At 50.8% G+C, this 24765-nt stretch overlaps 1 protein-coding gene across 1 annotated transcript; it reads left to right on the forward strand.

Moving 5' to 3' along the window:
* Samm50 (SAMM50 sorting and assembly machinery component) lies at positions 1-24765 on the forward strand. The gene is made up of 15 exons (XM_032918852.1): positions 1-148; positions 3804-3914; positions 5653-5754; positions 7318-7405; positions 8803-8909; positions 9326-9456; positions 9663-9750; positions 11285-11413; positions 11842-11913; positions 13061-13147; positions 14948-15018; positions 18035-18102; positions 20813-20959; positions 21377-21518; positions 24581-24765. The coding sequence occupies exons 1-15, from the start codon at positions 128-130 to the stop codon at positions 24624-24626; spliced, it is 1410 nt and encodes a 469-aa protein (XP_032774743.1). The 5' UTR covers positions 1-127; the 3' UTR covers positions 24627-24765.

A 24765-nucleotide genomic window follows, 5' to 3' on the forward strand; every position in this document is an offset into this window, starting at 1 on the left:
CCCTGGGCGGTACAACATGGCGGCGCTCGGCCCGCAGCTTCCGTGACCTGTAGCCGCGCGTCTGTGTTTGTAGCTGAGTTGGGTTGGGCGCGGGCACCTCCGTGGGGCAGCAGCCGGAGAGGGAGCCATGGGGACAGTGCACGCCAGGGTGAGAGGCCCCGCGGCGGCCGGGCGGGACAGGTGCGCCTGCGCCTGGGGCAAGGGCGGCAGCGAGGGTGTGGGAGCTGCTTTGGGCCGGAGGCTGTGGTAGTCCGCGGTCGGTGGTGACTTGCCCAAGGTCATTCAGCAGAATTTTTCCGGGTGACCTCACAGCACCAGCCTCGATAGGACCACGGCGTGGAAGAAGGGTCTGTTAGAAGACAAGACACAACAAGTTGTTTTGCAGTCTTGTTTTACAATTTTTAGTTACTATTACGTGTATGAGTATTCACATGTGTGTAAGTGCACTTTGAGTGCAGAGCCTGAGGTGGCCAAAAGGGGGCAATTGATCCCCTAAAATTGTAGTTCCAGGGGATTGTGAGCCTCCTTGTAGGTGTCAGGAACCATTCTGGCCCCCTGCAAGAGCGGCTGGTGCTCTTACTTGCAGAGCCCATCTCTCCAACCCAGTACTGTTGCTTAAAAAATGTGTGCGCGCGCATGTGGAGGTCAGCAGACAGCAGTTGGAGTCAGTTTTCTTCCTTCCATTATGTGGAATAGAACTCTGGTGATTTGGCCTGAGGGGCAAGCCCCTGTGCCTGCTGAGCCGTCATCACTTTTGAATTGGCTTTTATTTGCCACCTAGAATTGGGCAGCATCTTGTTCTATACAACAGGATGAGCTCCCTTCCCATAAATGGGCAGAGCAAACCATAGAAGAAACTTGCCCTGTCCGAGCATCTCCTCCTTCCCTGTCTCTGCCTTTGTTACCCTGTCTGGCCTCATATTAGTAGTCTCGTCTAAGCTTCTAAGGTCTGGGGTTACAAGCATGTGTCAGCATCCTTGGCTCAATTACTGTCTTTGAATCTTTGACTGTTGCTTTCTTGAGGATATTGCCAGTTCACTTTCTCACGTCTCCTAAGGTCCGATGAACAAGTTAGTTTCTGCTTAGTTTCTCCTTGATAACCAACTCCATTTTTTGGGGGGGGTGGGGGGAGTACCTTAGTTCGAACCGACAGCCAATGTCAGTGTTACCAATGTTGGATACTTTACTGCCAAACTTTCATTTTTTAAATTGTTCCCCAAAAGCCAGAGAATGAGAGCTGCAGAGCCTCAGAATGCCCTAAAATCAAGACATGGAGCCCTGGAGCCATCATCATGCAGTCACTTGCCCTGTGACTCCTTTTCTGGTAGTGTCCCTTTACTTTGAGCAGCACTTAACACAAGACTCTCTCAGTGCTGGAGAACTATTTGAACTATCCTGTTGCCCTGGGTTCATTCCCTATTCAATCGCTCATGGCCATACCCAACTTTACCTACCAAAATCATCATGTCTTAGAACTCAGGTTCAATTACTTTTCCAGTACCTTCCTGAATACTGCAGAAACCTATTAGATAAGCTCCTCCCTAGTAATACAGGTACCCTCTGGGCAAGTATTCACTGAGCTATATCCATAGATCTCTTTAAATATTTTCCTTCACTCAAGGCTTTCCAGGCTAGCCTTGAGCTCAGCCTGTAGTCCAGGCTAGCCCAGAATTTGGAATCCTTCATACCTTTGAGTAGCTGGGGTTACAGATCCATTTACCAGGCATGGTGCTACACACCCTTAATCTCAGCACTCAGGAGGCAGATACAGTTGAATCTGTTATGAGTTCAAGTCCAGCCTTGTCTACTCAGTGAAGTTTTGGCCAGCACTGTCTAAAAACAAACAATAAGTAACGCGTGAGTCTCCATTAGTAAACAGTGCTGGAGAAATACCAAGCTATGGCCGAAGTGTGAACCACAGTGACGTCGCATTCTGACATTGCCCTCCAGATTGTGGAGCTGGTGGTCCCATGCTTTGCCATTTTAGGAACTATTGGGTGTTTTTAGAATAATGGAATGCAGACTTTGCTCATACAAGGCATGTATTTGCTAACTGTTGGCTTAAGAGTGGATCCACATGCACAGTCCTACTTTCCCTGACGTTTCATACTTATGAGAAGTTAATAGTGTTTTAGTTTTAAAAATACTAACAGCAGAAAACCAGTGGATAGTGACATGAAATGATGTATTTTTCGACATCCTTGGTAAGTGCCCAATTGGTGTGGAACCAATGCTGACCTGAGTGCTAGAGTTCTAGGCATACACCTGCTTTTTTTGTTTTCCCCCCACCAAATAAAAGAACAAGAGAAATTTCCATTTAATCAGTATCCTATGAATTAGGAATTGAGTACAAAAAAAAAAAAAAGGAGAGAAACCATCTAAAGTTACAAGTTTCTAACATTTAAGAGGTATCCCTTTGGGTCCAGGCATGGTGGCTGTAATCCCAGAAAGTTGGGACTTAGAAGCAGAAGGATCAAGGTTTCAAGACTGTTCTTGGCTATATGTAGTGAGTATGAGACCATCCCTGGGTATGTGAGAGCCTAATTCTGACCCTGCACATATACCACACAGAGTCAGAATGGTTCAGCGGTGATATTTAGCATGGCACGATGACTTGTGCCTATAACTGAAGCACTCAAGAGTCAGAGGCTGGAGGATTACAGTAAATTCAAGGCCTGTGTTCCTGTCTTAGTACCTCACCTCCCCTAAGATAGATGACATTTAAGGTGGATCTTCAGACTGTATAGGGAACCAATGTGTCTTCATGATGAAGATACTTGTACTGGCTTGTAGTCTAGGTGTGTCTCCCCATAGGTCCTCTGAGGACCAGTCTTTAGGGCAGATGTGGAAGGAGTCGTGGTACTCTTGGCCTCCTTCCTGACACACAACCTGTGTACAGGTGCACGTAGCAGAAAGCCTTTAAAGTATTCCAGGAGCAAAAGGCAGTGGCAGCCCCAGAGTCCCTTTGCTTCGAAGATGTCAGCACTTGTGTGCACTGAAGAGGGGCTTGACTACAGGAAGCAGCCAGATACTGCCTGCCTGTTCTTGAAAGTCCCCTGAATTGTTATCTGAGTCCACTTCAGGGATGCTTGGATATCTCTACCACTAAGTGTCCCAGTGATTTGGGTGTTCACTCACAGGAACAGATTACATGTTCCACATACACATAGATAAAGCACTGCATTATGTGTGTCTTATGTATATGTATGTGTAATTGCGTTTTCCAGTCTTCTCAGCCGTGCTCATCGAGCCCCAACCCCCAGAAGCTTATTAAGAAGTTGCTCTTGTGATTGTTTAGTGGTAGAACGTCTTCTCCCTCAGCCTCCTGAGGCTGGGATCATAGCCATGTGCCACCATGGTCGGCTTTGTGTTGTTCTGAGGTGGTGACAGTTCATATTACCATTTGGAGGCAGGAGCAGGCTCAGGAGGAGTTTCAAAGAGAGTCTTGGCTACACAGGGAATGTGAGGAGAGACCCAATCTCAGAAAATGAAAGAAAAGGAGCAAACAAGTTTGGGAGTATAGCTTGGTGGTGTACAGCACTGCCAGCATTTGGGTTGTGTAAAGTGCCTACGTTCTAGTCCATTGATAAGCATGTGCCAGGGCCCCCAGTGAACATGCTTATTAAGCATGGTCCCAGGACCTGTACCTGCCCATTGGCCTGCACCGGTCTTCCTTGTTTATCCCATCCTGTCCCCAACCCCACACGCCCACCTATGGGATCATGACACCACTGGAAGCCTAAAGGTAGAGGTTTGGTTCCTTTTCATAGGTTCCTTTTCATAAGTTCTTTTGTCCTTTGCAGAGTCTGGAGCCCCTCCCACCAAGTGGAACTGACTTTGGAGCACTGGGGGAGGAAGCGGAGTTTGTGGAAGTTAAACCTGAAGCAAAACAGGAAATCCTGGAAAACAAAGATGTGGGTATTCTGTTGTACATCTTTATGTTGTTTCTGGAATGTTCTCTTGGTAAGCCCCTATGGAGAAGTGAAGGAGTTAACATGTCACCATTTGCAAATAGAGAACCTTGACTTCAGGACAGTAGCTCCTTGTTCCTCAGATTCTCCTGGGTGACAGTTGATGTGGCTGGTTGAGGCAAACACATTTTGTTTCTACTGAAAAAAGTAGAACAAAAGGTTTTTTATGGTTGGAGAGATGGCTCAGATGACCTAGGTTTGGTTTCCACTACCCATATGTACCACTTGTACTCTAGCTTTAGATTCTAGAGTCTGGAAGATCTGACAGCCTTGCACACACGTACAAGTACACACATGCAGGTAAACACTCACACTTAAATTTAAAAAGTTTTTCAAAGATAGACTCAAATTATGCTTATGTCTATATACATATTATACTGACTAGTTTTGTGTGTCAACTTAACACAAGCTGGAGTTACCACAGAGAAAGGATCCTCCCTTGAGGAAATGTTTCCATGAGTTCCAGTTGTAAGACATTTTCTCAACTTGTGATCAAGGGTGGGAGGAACCATTGTGGGTGGTGCCATCCCTGGGCTTGTGGTCCTGGGTTCTATAAGAAAGCAGGTTGAGCAAGCCATGGGAAGCAAGCCAGTAAGCAGCACCCCTCCATGGCCTCTGCATCATCTCCTGCCTCCAATTCCTGCCCTGTGTGAGTTCCAGTCCTGACTTCCTTTGGTGATGAACAGCAATGTGGAAGTGTAAGCTGAATAAACCCTTTCCTCCCCAACTTGCTTCTTGGTTATGATGTTTTGTGCAAGAATAGAAACCCTGATTAAGGCAAATGTTTATGTTTGAATAAGTGGATGGAGGGAGGGAGGGAGGGAGAGAGGGAGGAAGGAATGGATGGATGGATGGATGGATAGATAGATAGGCGGGATTGGGGATTTAGCTCAGTGGTAGAGCGCTTGCCCAGCAAGCGCAAGGCCCTGGGTTCGATCCTCAGCTCCAAAAAAAAAAAATAGATAGATAGATAGATAGATAGATAGATAGATAGATAGATAGATAGATGAAATTAAAGGCATGTTACCAGAGGATGGCATCCCAGATAAGTGCTCTACCACAGAGCTACAGCCCAGCTCTGGAGTTTTTATTTGCTCCTTTCTCCCAGAAGAGTCCAGGTCATTCTTTACCTGCCTTGTGACCTCTGAAGGATCCTCATCCCACATCAAAGACAGGGTGTGACCCAGGTTAAGAAGGTTGGGCCTCACTGCTTGTTAGGGTGATCCTGGGTTGTTTGGCTGGGGAGGCCAGAGCTCATTTACCAAGCAGTACATACTGGGCAAAGGCTAATCTTAAAACAGGAGTACAGGGGCCGACAACAAAACGAACAGAGAATGCAGGGCTGGAGAAATGGTTCTGAGAGAGGTTAAGAGTGCTGCTCTTGCAGAGACTTGGATATCCAGCTCCCACATGGCAGACAGGTCATAACCAACTGCAACTCCAGCTCCAGGGAATCTGACACTGCCTTCCAGCCTATGTGGGCACCGGGCACACATGTGCTCCCAGACACACAAGTAAGCAAACAACTAGACAGGTCAAAGTTCAAAAGGAATGAAGTCAGGAGTAAGACAGTTACTGTACTTGAGAAGACCTTGCCCTTTGCCTCAGACCCGGCCTCTAACTACTTTCCAAGCTGCTTCCTGTGCCAGGCGTGGTGACTCTGTCCCCTTGTCACATTTAGGTGGTGGTTCAGCATGTTCATGTTGATGGACTTGAACGGACCAAAGATGACATCATCATATGTGAAATCGGAGAGGTTTTTAAGGCTAAAAACCTCATTGAGGTGAGTTTGTTCTCTGTGTGGCACACTTTGCCTGTAACTTCTGAAGAATCTGAGACCCACAACCCTGCCCCCAGCCTCTCACTGCAGAGGGACCCAAGCCTGGAGAGGGCCTCCCACAGTTTACATAAGCTTTCGGCTGTCCTTACCTCTGTCCATCCTGAGGGAGGACAAGTCTTGTCTGCTCCGCCTGCCTCTCCTGCACTCTGCCTGTCAGCATCGGCGCTATCCCTGGGTTCTGCTGAGCACCGTGGGATCCTCTCCACATCCCTCTTCACATCCCAGGCCCTTGCTCTGTTGTCAGAGACTCCTTCCTGTGCTATGGGGACTGTCCTGCCTTTGGACCACACTGGGCTGCCTAGCAGAGGCCATCACAAGGGTTTCCTTGTGGCTTGGTCCACTGGCTTCTCTCGGCCTCCTCTTGCTAACCTTGAGTAGTGTTGACAAAACAGCAATCAAAACTTGGAGTTCTTAAAGCTTAAGGTGCTGCTTTAGGATAGTTCCATAAAGAGGTGTAACTGTCACGGGTGTAACTGTCACAGCATGTTAGTGTGAGTGTGCTCACTTCCTTTGCACGGCTTGACCATTCCCAGAGGCCAACTCAGGCGCCTCCTGGTTCTTCCAAGTATGTCTTCCACTAGGATGAACCCAGGTGGCTGGGAGCGGTGGCATTCTCTTTTGTCATTGTGGTGTGGTCCTATCTGTCTACATGTGTGGGAATCCTAACTGCAAACACTCTGTGTCCTTGCTGTGTCTCTCTGTGGATGGATATTAACTAACCTGAGTGCTTGGCTCTCATGGATGGCTGTGCATTCAGTGTCTTACTATTGTGTCACAGTGTGCACGGTACAAGTAGAGCCACTATGTCAAAGGGCATGTGGTCTGTCACTTCAAGGGTCAGCATGTTGGTCTCCTAGAAGATCCTCCATTCCACACCCCTGCAGGGGAATGGGCAAGGCCCACTCCCCAGAGCTGAGAACCACGTTCTCTAAAGTCTGCCAGCCACTGGACATAAGAGTGTGGTTTCATTATTCCAATTTGTATATATGTTCTCAGGATCAAACTCTGCTTGGTGGCAAACACAACTTACTGAACCATCTCACCAGCCTCAAATACTGTCTTGTCTGTCTGTCTGTCTATTCATTCATTCATTGCCATTCCTCTCCTGTTTTGTTTCCTTTTTTTTTCTTTGTTTAGATATCATGTCACTGTGTAGCCCAGGCTGGCCTCCATCTTTAGCTTTTCCAGCCTTAGCCTTTGAGTGCTGGGATTACAGAGATGTGCCTATTTTCCTTCAAGTTCTCAGCCTTTGCTCACTCCCAGGACCACCTTGTCACTTTGTCACCACTGTCTTTCCTGTCTGTTACCTTTTCTTCCTGTTCATCCTTGGCCTTTTCTGTGTCTGGGTACTCCCTGTGCTGGCTGCTGGCTGTCTCAGTCAGGTTCACCGCCTCCTCACGGGACTTGACAGGCGTTTCCCATCATGCAAGCATTTATAGGTCACGTGGCTCTCAGTGCTCCTGTGTCTTAGGAGAGCTCACTCTCTGTTGTCTGTTCCTCTCCCAGGTAATGCGGCGGTCTCATGAGGCCCGTGAAAAACTGCTTCGCCTAGGAATTTTTAGACAAGTGGATGTTTTGATAGACACGTGTCATGGTAAGTATCATGGAGGAGTGTCCCTCTGATGCCACTCTGTAGCCTCCAGGGTCACAGAGCAACCATGTGGTTAGATGCCCCCAAAGGGTTCTCAGGCAGGTCTCAGAGTTAGTTAGCCATCTTTAAAATTGCTACACCTTTGGGTTACATCGCAGCAGAGGGGTGGGCAGGACCAGTGATCTAATTTGAGGGAAGCTCAGTATGAAGTAGATAAGAGATGGGAGCTCCTGCGGACCCTGGTGAGTGTTCAGGTCCATTACCTTATGAGGTGGAGGCTGGGAGCCTCTCAGGTAAGTTGTCTCTGGCCCAGGAGTGAGTCATACAGGTCAAGCACTTAGTCCTGCCCCGCCTCCCCAGTCAGTTCAGTGCCTTTCTTGGCACTTGGTGGACATGGCCTTGCACTGGTCAGCTCCCCTCTGTCTGTGACTGCAGCCTTTACCCTGGCTGCACCTTAGAATTCCCTGACGGCAGAGGCTAGCTTAGGGCATTGTAAGCCCATCATTGTGCACGTCACACTGCATGTCACTGACCCTGCTGTGAATTGTGGGCTTGAGGGAATGGTAATTATGTGTGTGTGCTTGATAGTTGTGACAAATGAACCTTTGCGTGTGAGATGTTAAAGTAGGGGTGACAGAGTAGTAAGGGTTGAAAACAGGGTTGCTGTGGTACACTCCTTCAGTGCCAGCACTGGGAAGCAGAGACTGGGGTTCTCTGTCTCCATGGTGAGTTCTAGGCCAGCCAGGTCTGCATTGAGAGACCCTATCTCAAAAACAAAAACTAGACCAGCACCAAGGCTCCTCTTACCCCAGCCCCCACCCTGTGCCTCCTGCCCCCAGCCTGTTGAGACCACGTGAACATCACCACAGGTATGTAGCAGGAACACCTAGCAGGTGTCCTGGGTGGAAGGCAAGCGCTCTCCCTTCCTCTGAGACCACACCCTTGCAGGGTTTTGCTTCACTCTGCAGAGAGCACCCCAGGCCTTGGTGGTTTGTGAGGTAAAAACCTCCAGTGCAGACACTGCTCACACCCTGCTGGATGGGGGACATTTTAGCTGTACTGTTACAGAATCCTCACTGTTAAATGAATCCCGGGCTTCGATGTTGGCTGGACAGGACTCAGAACTTTTCAAGGACTTCCCTGTAGTGGGCCCATTCCCAGCTGGAGCTGTTTTCAGCACAGAGAGCTGAGTCAGTGTTAGGTTTAGAGGTCTGTTTTGGTTTGTGTGTGTGTACGTATGTGTGCAAGTATGTGTAAGTATGTGGATACGTATGTGGCACTCGGAGGACAGTTTCTAGGAGTCAGTGGGTCCTGGGAATTGAACCCAGCCTGGCAGGCGTTGCAGTGGCAGTGTCTTTACTACGGAGCCTGCTGACCTTTTTTAATACTTACTTCTTTAGGAGAAGATGCCCTGCCAAATGGGCTAGATGTCACCTTTGAAGTTACAGAGCTAAGGAGACTGACGGGCAGTTACAACACCATGGTTGGAAACAACGAAGGCAGTATGGTAGGACATGACTTCCATCGGTGTTGAGAGTTCTGAGTGTAAGCTTTTGAGATGTGCCTGTTGGAGAAACAGGGAGTTGCTATGGAACCTGCTGGTTGGTGTACGGACTTGGTGTGATGTTCAGTTTTCCTTCGGCCTCCCTACTACTGGTTGGTGTGAGCTGGGGGGTCATTTGTAGTGATCATAACCCTTGTACTTCGACAGATGAGCATGCGAATGGTCTGGTTTTGATTCCTGGTCTGGAGGTTTGGGGTTGGGGCAGGAGACTGCCGTCCAGCTTCCCAGATGTTCAGTGTGGCCATCTTCTACCTGGTCAGCCTTTGTGGGGTGCTGTGTGCTTGACAAGGCCGCCTTGTGAGAAACAAAGCCTTGTTTACACTGGTCTAGTACCAGCTTCATCCTTTCTCCTCCCTTAGGTACTCGGCCTCAAACTCCCCAATCTTCTGGGACGTGCAGAAAAAGTGACTTTCCAGTTTTCTTATGGAACCAAAGAAACTTCCTACGGCCTGTCTTTCTTCAAGCCGCAGCCTGGGAACTTCGAGAAAAAGTAGGAACCCAAGCATGTCCTTGGGCCCATTGGCCTGGTGTAAAAGTCACAGTGGATGGCTGGAGTGTGAATGACACCTGGCGGCCAGCGCCTCCTCCCCGGCTGCTGTCCTGAGGGTGAACCCCAGTGTAGTCTAGTGGGGCCTGTTGTTTAGCTGTGCACAAGCCCCGTGCCTCCCTGTAAAGCTCTGTCCCATTGCCTCCTAGCTTCTCGGTAAACTTATATAAAGTTACCGGGCAGTTCCCATGGAGCTCACTTCGGGAGACGGACAGAGGAGTGTCTGCTGAGTACAGTGTGAGTACACCAGCTTGGGCTGGGCTGGGGTGGGGGCGCACAGATAGCGAGCTTATTGACTAGAGAGGGAAATGGGTGGGTGAGGGTACACTTCACCACTTGGTGGCCTCCTCCCTAGCTAATGCAGGTAACCAGGGGACAGAGCTGGCTGGTGTCCACACTGGTCACATGCATCTGAGCTCCTGACTGACTGGCATCCAGTGCTTTCTCCCGTCCTTCTCCTCAGTGTCCCCTTTTACTTTTTTTCTAATCTTTTTAAAGAGCATACTCTGAGCTCTGAAATAGTGAAAACACTTTCCGCCCGGAACAGCAGGTATGAGAGGAGCTGGAGTGTAGAATGGCGTGGGTGGGTGTGGGCGCACTGGGGAGAGACATCCTCTTGCAGCCTCTGAGGCAGCCGTGTGAAGGACGAGACCAGGCGGAGCTTGCTGTGTCTCAGGCCACCCTAAGTGTGATTGGGCACTGTAAGGGTGCACCATCTGCCCTGTGACAGTTACTCTGGAGACAGCGGTGTGTTGCTCTGTGCAAGTGGCTTGCACAGAAAGAAGTTAATTGGGAAGCTTCACTTCTGTAGGCATCTGGGGAAAAAACATGAGACTTGGGGCCCCTTGGGGCTGAGTGACTGCTGCTCCCTGACTTTCTGTAGGCTCCTCGGGTCTGTGTGCTGCCCTGTGTGTTGAGGTGGACACTTTTGGGCCACACTCTTGCACACTGGGGTGTAGCCTGGGCTTCCGTTGGTGTCCCCTCACCCTCGGCGGTGGCCATGTGTTTTCCTTCAGACCTATGGGCTGCAGAGCTCACTGGGATGCACTCTGGGGAGCTTGGCACCTGGTGTCCTTGCTAGTAAAGTTACAGATAGTCCCAAAGCTCCCTGACATCATGACATTCAGAGAGGATGGGGCTGTTCTGAGCTAGGGTCTGGGGCAGGCTGTGGGGCAGGCTGTGGGGCAGGCTGTGGGCAGACCTGTTGAGAGGCAGGAGGTGGCTCCTTGGACCTGGCCTTTGTTCCCTCTGGCTGTGGAAAGAAAACTCTTGGCCCCATGCAGCTTGGTCTTCACATTCTTCTGGGTCTGATGCAATCCAAGTGACAGCTCACTGGACCTGCCTTGAGCCAGTTATGGGGCCCAGGTGATTGTGCCAGGTCATGTGTGTGACTTACTGTGATGAGAATGATACCAGCTGTTGACAGAGTCACCCCAGCCTTGGGCTATGGCCCTGTTCCCGCACCTGCAGCTCAGCAGCACTGCTCTGGCTCAGTCTACAGCCTTCCCCATCTGCCTTTGTGAGGTCTCTTTGTTCCTTCTCCTCCTCCCCTAGTTTCTCTCATTCAAAACTGTCTGTCGTGGGTCTGGTCCTGAGGCTGGGGGAAGGAAGATTACTTCCCCCACAGGGCACAGGCCTGATCCATCCTTGGAGCTGAGGAAAGAAATGATCAAGTGTGTTGCTCAGAGGTGCCTCATTTCAAAGGGTGGTTTGCAGCAGCTTATCCCAGTGTGGACGGAGCGGAACGAGGCTTCCTTCCCTGTCTTTACAGTTTCCAACATGCAGCACCTGTCACACTGTCAAGTGGGAGGGTGTGTGGCGGGAACTGGGCTGCCTCGCGCGGACTGCGTCATTCGCTGTGCGGAAGGAAAGTGGACACTCATTGAAGTCGTCTCTCTCGGTAGGACTTGCTCTCTGTGTGGAGAATGTGTTGACAGCCCTGTGACCCACTGGCCAGTCTCTGCTGATGTGGGACTGACTGAGATGCCAGTGAGACTGGGTGGTTGGGACAATGGCCTCCAGTTCCATATCCACTGCCTCTTAGTAGTTTTTGTAAGTAGCATCAGTGGAAACCGAAATTAAAAGAAATGCAGTGACCTAGGGCGGTTGCTGGGCTCTCTGAGGGAACGAAGCTGGTAGGTGTCAGTGGGAGATGCCCTGGTGCCTCTGGGTGTGCCATCTCAGAACTCTAAGCTGTCCTGGGAGGACAGGAACAGGTGCAGGGATGTGGGCATGCTCAGCACAGCCGGACCCCAGTGCACAGCAAGTGTTGTTGTCCTGGACTTGCCTGAAGTGACAATGAGGATGCCTTTTGCTCATTTCTTTCAGCATGCCATGGTCATTGACTCTCGGAATTCATCTATCTTGCCAAGAAGAGGGGCCTTGCTCAAAGTCAATCAGGTAGCATCTCACCAGGCCACTCACTGGGGAGCCAGTGCAGTGTGCATAAGTTAACACATTGCTTTGCCTGTAGTTGGCAAACTCATCCAGTAGTGTGTGTCTCAGTAGTGCACTTGCCTACTGAGCCTGCCCGAGGGCGGCTCTGGGTTCCATCCAGCACCACAGATGGGAAAAACCACTCTAGAATTGTCTGCAAGGGTTGTTCACTCCACTCTTAGGGATCCTGGCCTCAGATCAGCCCTTGTTCCTTGCAGTTTATCTTGTGTCTTTGCCCAAAGCCACAGTTGTTGACACGGCAGCTTCTTTGGTGGTGTCACACAACAGCAAACAGAGTTGGAGGACCAGTAGTAGGCAGGACTGTCATGAACAGGCCTGCAAGGCCAGTTGAGGGCAGTGCTGGCCCTGGTGCCTGTGGGGAGTAGTGTTGGTGCCTTAAAGGTGATGTGGTCAGCTGGCCTGCAGGTGTGCGGGACTGGGTGAGACTGTGACTCTGATGTCCACCCAGTCTCATCCTGCTGCTTGTAGTGCTTGTGGTACAGCAGGACCCTAGGGTGCCTGTCTTAGTCAGGGTTTCTATTGCTGGGATGAAACACCATGACCAAAAAGCAAGCTGGGAAGGAAGGAAGGCATTTATTCAGCTTACACTTCTACATTGCTGTTCATCACCGAAGGAAGTCAGGACAGGAACTCACACAGGGCAGGGATCTGGACACAAGAACCTGGAGGCAGGAGCTGATGCAGAGGCCATGGAGGGGTGCTGCTTACTGGCTTGCTCCTCGTGGTTTGCTGAGCCTGCTCTCTTATAGAACCCAGGACCTCCACCCCAGGGATGGCCCCACCCACCATGGGCTGGGTCCTCCTCCATTGACCACTGATTGGAAAATGCCCCACAGCTGGCTCTCACGGAGGCGTTTCCTCAGCTGAGGCTCCTTCTCTCTGCTGACTCTAGCTTGTGTCAAGTTAACACACAACCAGCCATGACAGTGCCCAATCTTCAGTTTTAGGGAAGCAACCAGTGATGAGATTTGTATGTAAATCATGAAAGCAGCCCCCTCTTTTCAGCTGCTGAGCAGGCCAGGGCCTTCAGAAAGGCACAGGCAGTGCTTTAGTGCCCCCTGTTCCTATGACCTGTGGATTCTTCCCTCAGGAGCTGGCAGGCTACATTGGAGGAGATGTGAGTTTCATCAAGGAAGACTTTGAGCTTCAGTTGAATAAGCCGCTTATATTGGATTCGGTGAGTCTGCAGCCTACGCGTGCCTGTGGGACCCTGATCCTGGAGCACTGGTCTTAGCCCAGTGCTGTGGTGCTTTAACCCCCAGTGAGCATGTGTGTGGCCCGCCAGGCTGCACTGGGTCCTCACTCTCAGGTACCACAGAACTCCATCATCCTTTCCTCTCCTGTAGTGCTGCTCAGACTCTGCTGCCCCTGCCTGTGGTGTGGAGCCATGCTCTGATTTCCCTGCCCCCCTTCCCTCCCACCCCCAGCCGAGCTCCCCTAGCTGCACACTTCACCCTCTGCTTCCCTGTGGGTTTGTACTCTAGAGTGGTGCCCCGAGCACCTTGGTTTTCACAGTTGCACCCTCCACCCAGGCTCACGGGCTCTGTCAGAGGGCTGAGGCTCTCCCTTCACAGGCACTTGTTCCTCATCTGCCTCCTGCTGCTGTAACGGCCTTTTGTTACCTGTCCATGTGGCCTCCTGCTCCAGGCTTTTAGGAGTTTGGCAAGGCATGTCTCCAGCCGTCTTCTCTTGTCTTCCAACCTGGGGCTTGAGGGGGGAGGGCGCCATGGTGCTTACTCTGTAGAAGCACTCATCTGTTCATCCATTTACCTACCCCTTGCCACCTACCCACTCACTCCTCTGTCTACGCATCCTTCCACCCACATAGCATCTGATCATTCTCTTACCCATTCGTGTGCTCACCCACCTGTGTCCTGGCTGCCAGACACTCTAGGTTCTTACATTAGGAGGTGGGCGTAAGGGGGTCGTCTTAGTTAGGGTTTCATTGCTGTGATAGACACCGTGACACAGCAACTCTTATAAAGGAACTGGCTTACAGTTTTCAGAGATTTAGTTCCTGATCATCACGGCAGGAAGCATGGCAGCGTGCAGGCAGACATGGTGATAGAGGAGCAGAGTTCTCCATCCTGATCTGTGGGCAGCAGAAGGGGACGGTACCACAGTGGGCCTATCTTGAGCTTTAAGACCTCAGAATTGGCCTCCACAGTGACACACTTCCTCCAATAAGGCCACACCTCCTAGAAGTACCTTTCCCTGCGGCCAAGCATTCAAATACACAAGCACATTCAAGCCACCACAAGGGTAGAACCCAAAGAGAACAGGAAGGATTGGTGGCCGAGGTGGGCAGAGTTGGAGCAGACAGAATGGAGAACAGGAGAGGGTGGCGATGCTAGCGAAGGGAGTGGCTTAGTGCAGGCCGGACCCACCTGACTCCTACAGGAGGAGCGGCGTCAGTGCAGTTGGTGCCCTGAGTTCAGCGGGTAGTGAGGAGCAGGGTGGCCCCTCAGCTTTGAGGTGAGGCCAGCTGAGGAAGAACCCTGGGAGCTGGGCTGTACCTCTGTCAATCTGAGGCTACCTCAAAATAAAATGTTTGATTTAAGAGATGGAGAACTGGGAACAAAACCCAGCAGAATGGCTCCTTTGAGGCATCCAGGAGGAGGAGAAGGGGGAGGAGAAGGGGTAAGATTAGTGGGTGGGTGGACGGGTGAGTAGGTCTGAGCAGAGGTAGGATCTCATATCCAGGGTGCTAGCTGTCCTCCTCTATCAGTCCTGTGGGCCTGACTTCTCATGTCAGAGGGTCCTGTCCTGGCAGGAACACAAGCTAAGTCCTGTGTGACTTTGTGACTTTGATGGAGTGTACAGTGGCCTCTGACTGAGTTCTTCAATCTCACCACCCCTTGTCCCCCAAGGCTGTTGCTCTGCTGTGCCTGCCAAGGGCATTCAAAGGCATGCAGAGTAGAACCTTTCCTGCTGGCTCTCAAGGAGACAGAAAGAAACACTGATTGCCTTCACACAGGTGTTCTCCACGTCCCTCTGGGGTGGAATACTGGTGCCCATCGGTGACAAGCTATCCAGCATTGCTGACAGGTCAGTGTGGCAGCACCTCCTTTGCGACTCTGGGATGTTTTTACTTTCACAGAGGGGAACAGTATCACATTGCCCTGGATTTCCAAGTGGAAACAGTTTGAAGTATACAGTACTCATACTTTGTTGCTTTTTTTAAATTTATTTATTTTATGATCACACTGTCCCTTTCTTCAGACACACCAGAAGAGGCATCAATCCCATTACAGATGGTTGTGAGCCACCATGTGGTTGCTGGGAATTGAACTCAGGACCTCTGGAAGAGCAGTCAGTGGAGCCCCCTGTCCAGCCTTGCTTTGTTGCTTTTTGTTGTGGAACTTTATTGTATTAAATTTTTTTCTCGGCCAAGCATGGTAGTGCACGCCTTTAATCCCGGCACATGGCAGGCAGAGGCAGGGCTACACAGAGAAACCCTATCTTGAAAAATAAAGAAGAATTTTTTCCTCATTTTTTCTTTTTCTTATTACTATTATGAAAGAATTTGGTAGTACTTGTAGAAGTGAAAACAAAGGCACATTTAAGAAAGTAGGATGCTTAGTCCTGGAGGGTAAGCCTACCTCACCGTGGTCTGCCTCCTTTGGTCAGTTAGGAGTGTTTGTATACAAGAGTGAGCTGTGTCCTCTATGCTGGGTTTTATGTGCAACTTGTCTTCTCCTTTGTTAAATGTTCTACACAGATCAGGGAGTGATTGTTCAGCGAGTCTTTTTTTTTTTTTTTTTTTTTTTTTTTTTCGAGCTGGGACCGAACCCAGGGCCTTGTGCTTCCTAGGCAAGCGCTCTAACCACTGAGCTAAATCCCCAACCCCGTTCAGCGAGTCTTGAGAAAGTCTTTATAAGTAATGTTTTGTGTGTGCGTGTGTGTGTGTGTGTGTGTGTATGCACGCACGTGAGTGCATACACGTGTACAGGTTCACATATGCCATGGTGCATATGTGTGGGCCTCCATGCTGGAGGTTTTCCATGGAGATCCCTGGTCTGGCTAGGTTGGCGGGTCCAGGAAAAAGGAGGAGAGCTCAGGCAGGTGTGTTCCACCTCTGTTTCAGGCCAGGCTTAGCCAGCAGGACTAGCCAGTGAGGGATGCAGGAGGGCTTCTGGCATGATTTTGGGACAGCAGATCTCTTCCCCAAGCAGTGGTGTTACAGCTCTTATGACAGAAGCTCTCAGACGATGGAGTGATTCTTGCACACCTTTAATTCTTTTTTTTTTTTTAATTATTTATTATATACACTGTAGTCGTCTTCAGACACACCAGAAGAGAGCATCAAATCCCATTACAGATGGTTGTGAGCCACCATGTGGTTGCTGGGAGTTGAACTCAGGACCTCTGGAAGAGCAGTCAGTGTTCTTAACCACTGAGCCATTTCTCCAGCCCGCACACCTTTAATTCTGAACATGACCCTTAAGTACAGTTTTTTTGGGTGGGTCACCTCATCTACATATTGGGGGGCATGGTCCTGTCACTACGACTGCTTTGTCTTGAGCCTACGTGTCCTGTGGTCACATCCTCACCTGTGGAGGAGGGGTTTGGGGCTTTGCTCTATGTGACTTGGTCTGTCTCAAACCTCTCTACAGGGGTTTGTGGGGGGCTGCAGCTAGTGAGACCCTGATCTAGGAGGCGGGGAATGCGCCTGCTGTCCCTTTTAGGGTCCCCAGGGATTTGACCTGTCCTGACCAGGAATCATGGTACCTTTCACAACTCGCCGCCCACACATATGTGGAGGTTGGTTCTCACTTTCACCTTGTTTTAAGTCAGGGTCTCTTGATCTTGCTACTGTGCTGCACCTGACTGGCCTGACCTTCCAGGTGGCTGTCCGTCTCCCACCTCACTATGGGAGTGCCAGGATTGTGAGTGGACGTTATGCATCTGTTTCTTCATGTGGATTCGGGGGATCTAGCACCTACATGGGAGATCACAACATATTTAACTCCAATTCCTGGGGATCAAGGCCTTCTGGTCTCTTCTGGCACCAGCCATACATGTACACAGACAGACATAGAGGCAAAACACTCATACACATAAAGTAGAAATAAATAAACCTTAAGAAGCACCCAAGAACAGAGCTTACCATTTGCATGCATTATTGATTAATACCAGCAGATCATTCAGGGAAGCCTTGCTTAGCAATCAGACAGTAAAAGTATTTGTGGACTTCTGAGCTCTCCAAGTTTGTGTGAGCATGTTGGAGGGACCTCTGTGAGGCAGGAAACTAGTGCCTTGCTACCTGTGCATTGTCTCAGCCTCTTAGACCATTCTTCCCAAGGCACAGAGCAGCTTTCCACGTGGATGGCCGCTGAACAGTAAACCCAGCTGGGGGAGTCTTGCACACTTATATCCCACCACTCAGAAGAACAGAGGCAGATGTGTCTCTGAGTTTGAGGCCAGCCAGAGCTATATAGTGAGACCTTTACTAAAATACATCTGTATAGATATTGATAAGTATAGGTAGATATGGATATAGATATACTTAAACAATTAGAACATCCTCCCTCAGTTAGAAAGCATTGTAGAAGCTTAAGGCAATAAGGAACTTGACTAGCCTTTGGGGAAGCCCTGGGTTCTATCCTAAGCAGTTAGAATGCAGTAGACTTCTTGTAGAAAACCAAAGTAACCCACTGTGTGGTCTGTTTGTGTTTGGTATCATCTGGCCCCTCTTTGTGCTATGCGTACTGATGTGTGAAGTAGACCCTGCCCTCTTGACCCAGTGTGGCTGGGAGGCTGTAGGATGACTGGTTGGGAGCTAACCTCATGGTGGCTCTCAAGGGCAGCTGCCTATCCTCTCTACAGGGTGGTCCCATAAGCGTCTTTGCTGTGTCTTATTGCTCTTGTCCACAGAAGGAGCGGCTGTTGGGTTTCAGGTAGATTTCGATGGGCATTACCTGCTCACTTGCATCGTTCCTACCCTCTCCTAGTGGTCTGCTGTGTGCAGACAATGTTATACAAACCAACCATGACCCGCTGCTGCCTCACTTGCTGTGGGTCTTGTGGATCTAATGACATGCCATCTGTCACTTTACTGCAGGTTTTACCTGGGAGGCCCCACGAGCGTCCGAGGATTTAGCATGCACAGCATCGGACCCCAGAGCGAAGGTCAGTGAGTTTAGACTTGGAGTACTCTCCTCTATGGGCTGTCATTTGTGAGGGGCTGAGGCAGTGGAAATAGCAGTTTGCAACAGTGCGAGCAGGGTTTCCATTCATTGTGTGTAAGGATAGGACCATTTCATGGGCAACCTTTGCTCAAAACCCAGCAATCCAAGTAGCCCTGTACCTTACGACACATCCCCCTCTCTGGAGATTCAGGGGGTCTCATCTGCCATGTCTTTACTCCCAGAGACTGAAGGTTTGCTGGATAATTTGTCTCACCAGGCAGAATCAATTTAGCTCTGTGACTGTGGATAAGGTGACTTTTTCTTGAGATCTGTTTTGTTGTTTATATTAAACAGACAATAACTCTATCCAAGTTCACTGCCCCCTCTCAGCCACCCCCTTCCACAATCCTTCCCCATTTCCCCTCCGTATCTCCTCTGAGCAGATGGGCACTCCACTGGGTATCCCCCTACCCTGGCATTTTAAGTCTCTTCAAGGCTAGGTCCATCCTCTCTGACTGAGGCCAGAGAAGGCAGCCCTTCTACTAGAACACATCCTACAGACAGGTAACAGCTTTAGGACAGCCCCTGCTCCAGTTGCTTGGGACCCACATGAAGATCAAGCTGCACATGGTGTGTGTGTGGGGGGCTGGGTCCGCCCCGTGCATGCTCCATGGTTGGTGGTTCTGTTTCTGAGAGCCAAGGGTCCAGGTCAGTTGGTTCTGTTGGTCTTCTGTGGGGTCCTCTCCTTTTCAGGACCCAAGCATTTGCTTTTACATGCGTGCACATTGATTTCAAATCAGGCACGCCAAATAAAACTTTAGCACTCGGCGAGTTAGAAACAAACAAAAAGTAATGAAGCAGCTCCAGATTTGCTGCTGAGTTACTTTCAGGAATGGCAGTAGAAGATTAAATTTGGCCCTGTTTTGTTTTAGATGCAAAATGACAAACGGGCTGGAGAGGCAGTTGAGCCGTTCCGAGCACTGACTGTGCCAGATGACCCGGGTGTCTAGCACACACCTGCGGCTCACAACCATCTGTGACTCCAGTTCTGGGGTCTGATTGTCTCCTCTGGTCTCTTAGGCACCGCACTCATGTGGTGCACAAAGACATACATATTGACAAATATACGTGTGTGTGTGTGTGTGTGTGTGTGTGTTTGTGAGTGTGTGTGTGTTGGTGGTTTAGTTGGATAGGAATATATATTGTTTGTAGTATAGATGTGTTGTTATGTGTGTGTGTGTGTGTGTGTGTGTGTGTGTGTGTGTGTGTGTGTGTGTGTATGTGTGTGTGTGTTGTGTGTGTGTGTGTGTGTGTGTGTGTGTGTGTGTGTTGTGTGTGTGTGTGTGTGTGTGTGTGTGTGTTGTGTGTGTGTTTGTGTGTGTTGTGTGTGTGTGTGTGAGTGTGTGTGTGAGTGTGTGTGTTTGTGTTTTTTTGTGTGTGTGTGTGTGTGTGTGGGGTTTGTGTGTGTGTGTGTGTGTCTGTGTGTGTGTTGTGTGTGTGTGTGTGTGTGGTTTGTGTGTGTTTGGTGTGTGTGTGTGTGTGTGTGTGTGGGTGGTGTGTGTGTGGTGTGTGTGTGTGTGTGTGTGTGTGTGTGTGTGTGTGTGTGTGTGTGATGTGTGTGTGTGTGTGTGTGTGTGTGTGTGTGTGTGAGTGTGTGTGAGTGTGTGTGTGAAAGGTGTGTGTGTGTGTGTGTGTGTGTGTGTGTGTGTGTGTGTGTGTGTGTGTGTGTGTGTGTGTGTGTGTGTGTGTGTGCTCTGGCTATCCTGGAACTTACTATGTAGACCAGGCTGGCCTTAACCTCAGGGCTCTGCCTGCCTCTGCTCCCAAGTGGTGGGAGGAAAGGTATGTGCCGCCATGGCCTGGCTGCCACATACATTTTTTTCATCTTTTGATCGTGAGCCTAGGCTTTAACAGGCGTCATCTCTCCAGCTCTCATACACATTTCCAAAGTGACACATGGCAACTGCATGCCTTTGGAACTCATTGGTAGATTGATGGCCCATGTTACAGAGGGCTGCTCTGCTGCCATCCCCTGGGTTCTGCAAGGCCTCACAGCCCTAGTACTAGCCACATTCTCACATGCTGTGCTGTTTACCAGTCTCTTAGAAACCCTTGCGTCTGTTTTCTTACATCCCCTCTCTGCTGGTGACCAACATGGAATTAAGAGAACTGAAGCTTTCCTGCCCTACCAGCAAGAGCCCCAGAGTCAAGGAACACGGGCAGCTCAGAAGAGCCTCAAAGTAGCAACAGAAAGGGAGGAGGAGCAGAACTCACTGAGGCTCGGGCTTCAGGGCCTGCAGAGGCCTACACTTCCTTCCCTGAGTGTGGGAGTAGCTACAGGCTGTGGGGCTCAGATAAGGAGGTCACCCCAGCAGTTGTCCTCTCCCGGGTAATTTGAGCCAGTGACTGACTCCAAAAGGGACTTTTCTCCAGACCCCGGAAGGCCTGGCTTAGACACTGTCTTGACAGTGAAACCAGGGACGCTCAGTGTGGCCACTGTAGGAGGGGGAGTGGTCGCTCTTTCACTCCTGTCCCTGAAGACAGGGCAGGCAGCAGCCTCATTCCTTGGTGGTACCCTGGCTCCTCAGCTGTGTCACTGTGGAAGGATCCTGGAAAGGAGGGACGCTGGGCTTGCCCTCGTAGTTTGTGGAGCAGAACTGAAAGCAGGAACTCTAAGGGCAGAGTGAGCACATTCTGTTTTCCTTCCTTAGGAGATTACCTGGGCGGGGAGGCATACTGGGCCGGGGGCCTGCACCTCTATACCCCACTGCCTTTCCGGCCAGGCCAGGGTGGCTTCGGAGAGCTTTTCAGAACTCACTTTTTCCTCAATGCTGGCAACCTGTGCAACCTCAACTACGGTGAGTCTGCCCCAGCCGTGTATCCTGATACGGGGTGGTACCATCCCTTAAGATGCCATATGTAAAGGGGAGACTGCTGCTTACGCTGCAGACATGCGTCAGGGCTTCCGGGGTCATTAGGGTCCAGAGCTCAGCGCCATCTGTCCAGAGGATGCTCACAGGCACATGTCCAGCTGAGCAATTGAGAGCCTGGGGCCCTCTCTGAGATGTGGCATGGGGCCTCCCAGCAGCTCTGCTAGAAGATCCTTTCTAGGCACAGAGGTCAGGGTAGCCACACCCAGAGAGTTGAAACCTTCAGCTGGCTCTGGGAGAGTGGGATGCAGATACCAGCCGCATACCTGTCTCCACTAGCTAGATCTGGCTGTAAGGTGCCCTACCCTTTACACACATCTCTGCTCACCAGCTTTGCTGTTTCAGGTGAGGGCCCCAGAGCCCACATCCGGAAGCTGGCTGAATGCATCCGCTGGTCCTATGGTGCAGGCATCGTCCTCCGGCTTGGCAACATCGCTCGGCTGGAGCTGAACTACTGCATTCCTATGGGTGTGCAGCGAGGCGACAGGTGTGTGGGGCCACTGTCAGTTCTGCAGCTCTGTGGAGCTTCTGTTGCTGTTTGTTCCGGGTTGGTCACTTCAGTGAGAGACAGGATAGTCCACTAAAGCATGGAAGAATGTGGTCCTCTGCTGAGCTTCTCTTGGTTGGAGGGAAAGGGGAGATGCCCACCCCTTCCCAAGAACACTGCTGCTCTGACTCAGGAGCTAACCAGTGGGAAGTATTGGCCATGCTTGCTGGAAGTGTAAAGCAGTAGAGAGCTTCCCTCTGCCAACACCGGCCTGGGGCTGGCCACAGCTTTGCTATGGTCTAGAGAACTCTACCCATAGACATGGAGCAATGGCTGTGTTCCATAGGAGGATTAGGCCAAGCACCATTCAGGGTTAGAGAGATCCCATCTCTTGCATTACCTTGTAGGCATTGTGCAAGGGTCTGGAGACCCAGAGGGTTGTTATAAGCCTGAAGCTTTAGTGACAAAGCTCTGGAAGTCAGACGTGAGGACATGTTCCTGGGAAGCTGATGCTAGGGCACTGTGCCTGGCTTCATGGGCCACTTCCTGGCAAGCGGCCTCACAGAGAAGCAATACAAGCTCCTGGGTATTCTACACAAGCTCAGATCCTCTCACAGGGCACCAGTCACATGGCTTTATCCAAGATAGATCAATTCCCAGGGCCCTCATGGCCAGATGCCACCTTGCCTTGTTGTAGGTCCTGGAATAGATTACTTAGCTACTCTGGGTCTGTTTTCCTATCCAGAGACCGGCAGCGCTCAGAGCTTCAAGGGAAATGCAGCCTGTCTGAGCGGCCCTCCCACTCTGCTGTTGTGTGGTCTGGCTGTGATGTCTGTCACTCCTGGGGCTGCTGGTGTTGTACTGGCCTACTCTTCTTGTCTCTTAGTGGTGTCCTCTGTCCTCCATGCCTGCTGCCTACAGTCTGATGCCACAGTTGCTGATTTCACAGTGCAGTGAGGAGAGGAGGGCTCATGTTCCCAGTCCTTCAGCCTGGGTTAGCTCATGTAGGTGAAGCTGAAGTGGAACTGTGGCCAGCTGCTCTTACAGACTGTTGGGGCCAGTTCATGTACTTTGGGAATGTAATGAGCTCCAGTGCTAGCCAACAGCAGCTTCAGCTGTCTGAGCTGTCTGAACAGCTCACCTCTTGTGGTCCACGCTGCTGTAACACTGACAGCAGCCACAGGATGGCAGTGTGCATCAAGCAGTTCCTTCACTTTTGAGCTTCTTGCTAATGGCCCTTTAGTGTGTGTTCTTTACAGCTCAGGACCCTTCAGCTGCACCTCCCTCTCTGTTAGATCCGAGAAGCATGTTTCAAAGATTAATTGAGAGCATAGCCTTCAGAAAGAAGAAGTCTGCTGTGCTGAATGGGGGAAGACACTGGCCCAAGATGCCTGGCAGCTGTCTGCCATTGTGATGGTTGCAGGCAGGTGTTTGCTGTGGGTAGTGGAGGCTGTCCAGGGTCAGACTTGAACACAGAAATATCTTCCCTCGTGTGGTTTGGCTTGCAGCTTTGTTGGCAAGAGTGGAATTTGATAACATTTGAGGGAAATGACCTCAGTTTTATCTTGTTTCTAAAATTAGGCTGTTGGCAGGTGGACTGTTGTCTGTAGCCCCACCCCCAGGGTTAAGCCAGGTGCTCTGTAATTGGCAATTGTGGCCTTTACAGAGGGTGACAGTTTGAAGTGTTCTGACTTCTGTCCTGATGGTTTCTGGTACAGTCTTTTCTGGGACCTGAGTGTTTTGTCACAGCGTGACTCCTTGGGCTAGGTCTCTGGAGACCCAGCAGTGAGTCAGCGCTGCCCCAGCTGCTCCATGAGCTGCAGGAAGGACACCATCATTGCAGCTGTGGAGGACAAGAGGCCCCAAGATGGGACCTTGCTGGACTTCATGAGAGGACACAGGGTGGGGAGAACATCCTGACTGGGTCCAGCTGTCCTGGGGGAGGGGTATAGCATGGGTGGACAGAGAATGTGGGGTTGCTGAAGCCCCAGGGGAATGACTGCTCACAAGTGCACCTCTTTCTATTCTCCCTCCTTACCCCTTCCTTCAGCCTCCATGCTTAACAAGGGCTCTGTTTGGGGCCCATGAGCGCTGTTCCCCACACTCAGCACACCACCCAGGATGAAGAGCTTTGGGGGTTAAGAGCAGCCGTCAGTGGGCTTTTCTCATGACCCCTGCTGGGCCTGGTATTAGGGTGAGCACTGGCACCGTGGGGAAGGAAGGCAGCTTGCACCTGGCCTAGAGGCAGAGGCTGAGGAGGCCCACAGGGTCAGCAGGGGACTGATGGGTCCTGACCCTGGATGCCACCTTGAATACTCAATGGGTCTTGCTTTGTGGTGTGTGTGTCACGGCAGAGGCATCTGAGCTGTTTACAGTTGTGACAGAGGGCCGTCCTGACTGCCTGTGTGTTCTCCGAAGAACTTGTGTTTATCTCGAAGCTCACTTCTCTGGGAGTTTCTCCAAAGCAGCCCTGGTCCCTTTTGGGGACCTCATATCTAAGAATGTGAAACTGTGCTGAGGGCACAGGTACACTGTGTAGCTTGGGCTTGGATCCTCAGCCTCCAGGGGTACAGCTTCCCTCTAATCAGGAGGGCTCCACAGCAGGCCAGTGTGACTGCTGCCATTTACCTGTGCTGTAACAGCCCAGTGTGGCCCAGCACTCGGAACTGGGTGTGGTGCCTGCAGCCAGTCCTGAGAAGGCCCACACAGGACACCTAGAGCTAAGCTCTCCAGAGAGCACACCCATGCTGACCCTTTGTGTCGTCCTGGGTCAGGAACAGGGCTGGCTTGTGACTGGACTCTGAGGCTGAGTTGCTGGGTCATTGTGAGGTCCAGGACCATATTGAGTTCTGGGCTAGCGCCAACATGAGGGCCCCTGGCTCTGCATCCGTCCTGACGCCTGGACAGTGTCCCTTTGGGTGGGTGGAGCAACAGAGGGTCTTGGGCTCCATTTCTGTCTTTGCTCCTTTCCCCAGGGGCTAACTGTTCCTAGCCCGGGAACTGTGGGGGCTGCAGCGTCTGGATGTGAGGAGCGCCCTGCTGACCTCTCCCTTTCTTTTTAGGATTTGTGATGGCGTCCAGTTTGGAGCTGGGATTCGGTTCCTGTAACTTGAGTCCCAGGGGCAGCGTGGATGAGCAACGGGACTCTCCCAGGCTACATGCCTGTTTGGAGGTGACATAGCTGAGTGCTTCCGGGCCGTCATCCTTATGGGAAATCACGTCAATAAATTTTAAACACTCAGCTGTA

The sequence above is a fragment of the Rattus rattus genome, chromosome 1 (assembly GCF_011064425.1).
Source record: "Rattus rattus isolate New Zealand chromosome 1, Rrattus_CSIRO_v1, whole genome shotgun sequence".
In the NCBI taxonomy this organism is placed as follows: Eukaryota; Metazoa; Chordata; class Mammalia; order Rodentia; family Muridae; genus Rattus; species Rattus rattus.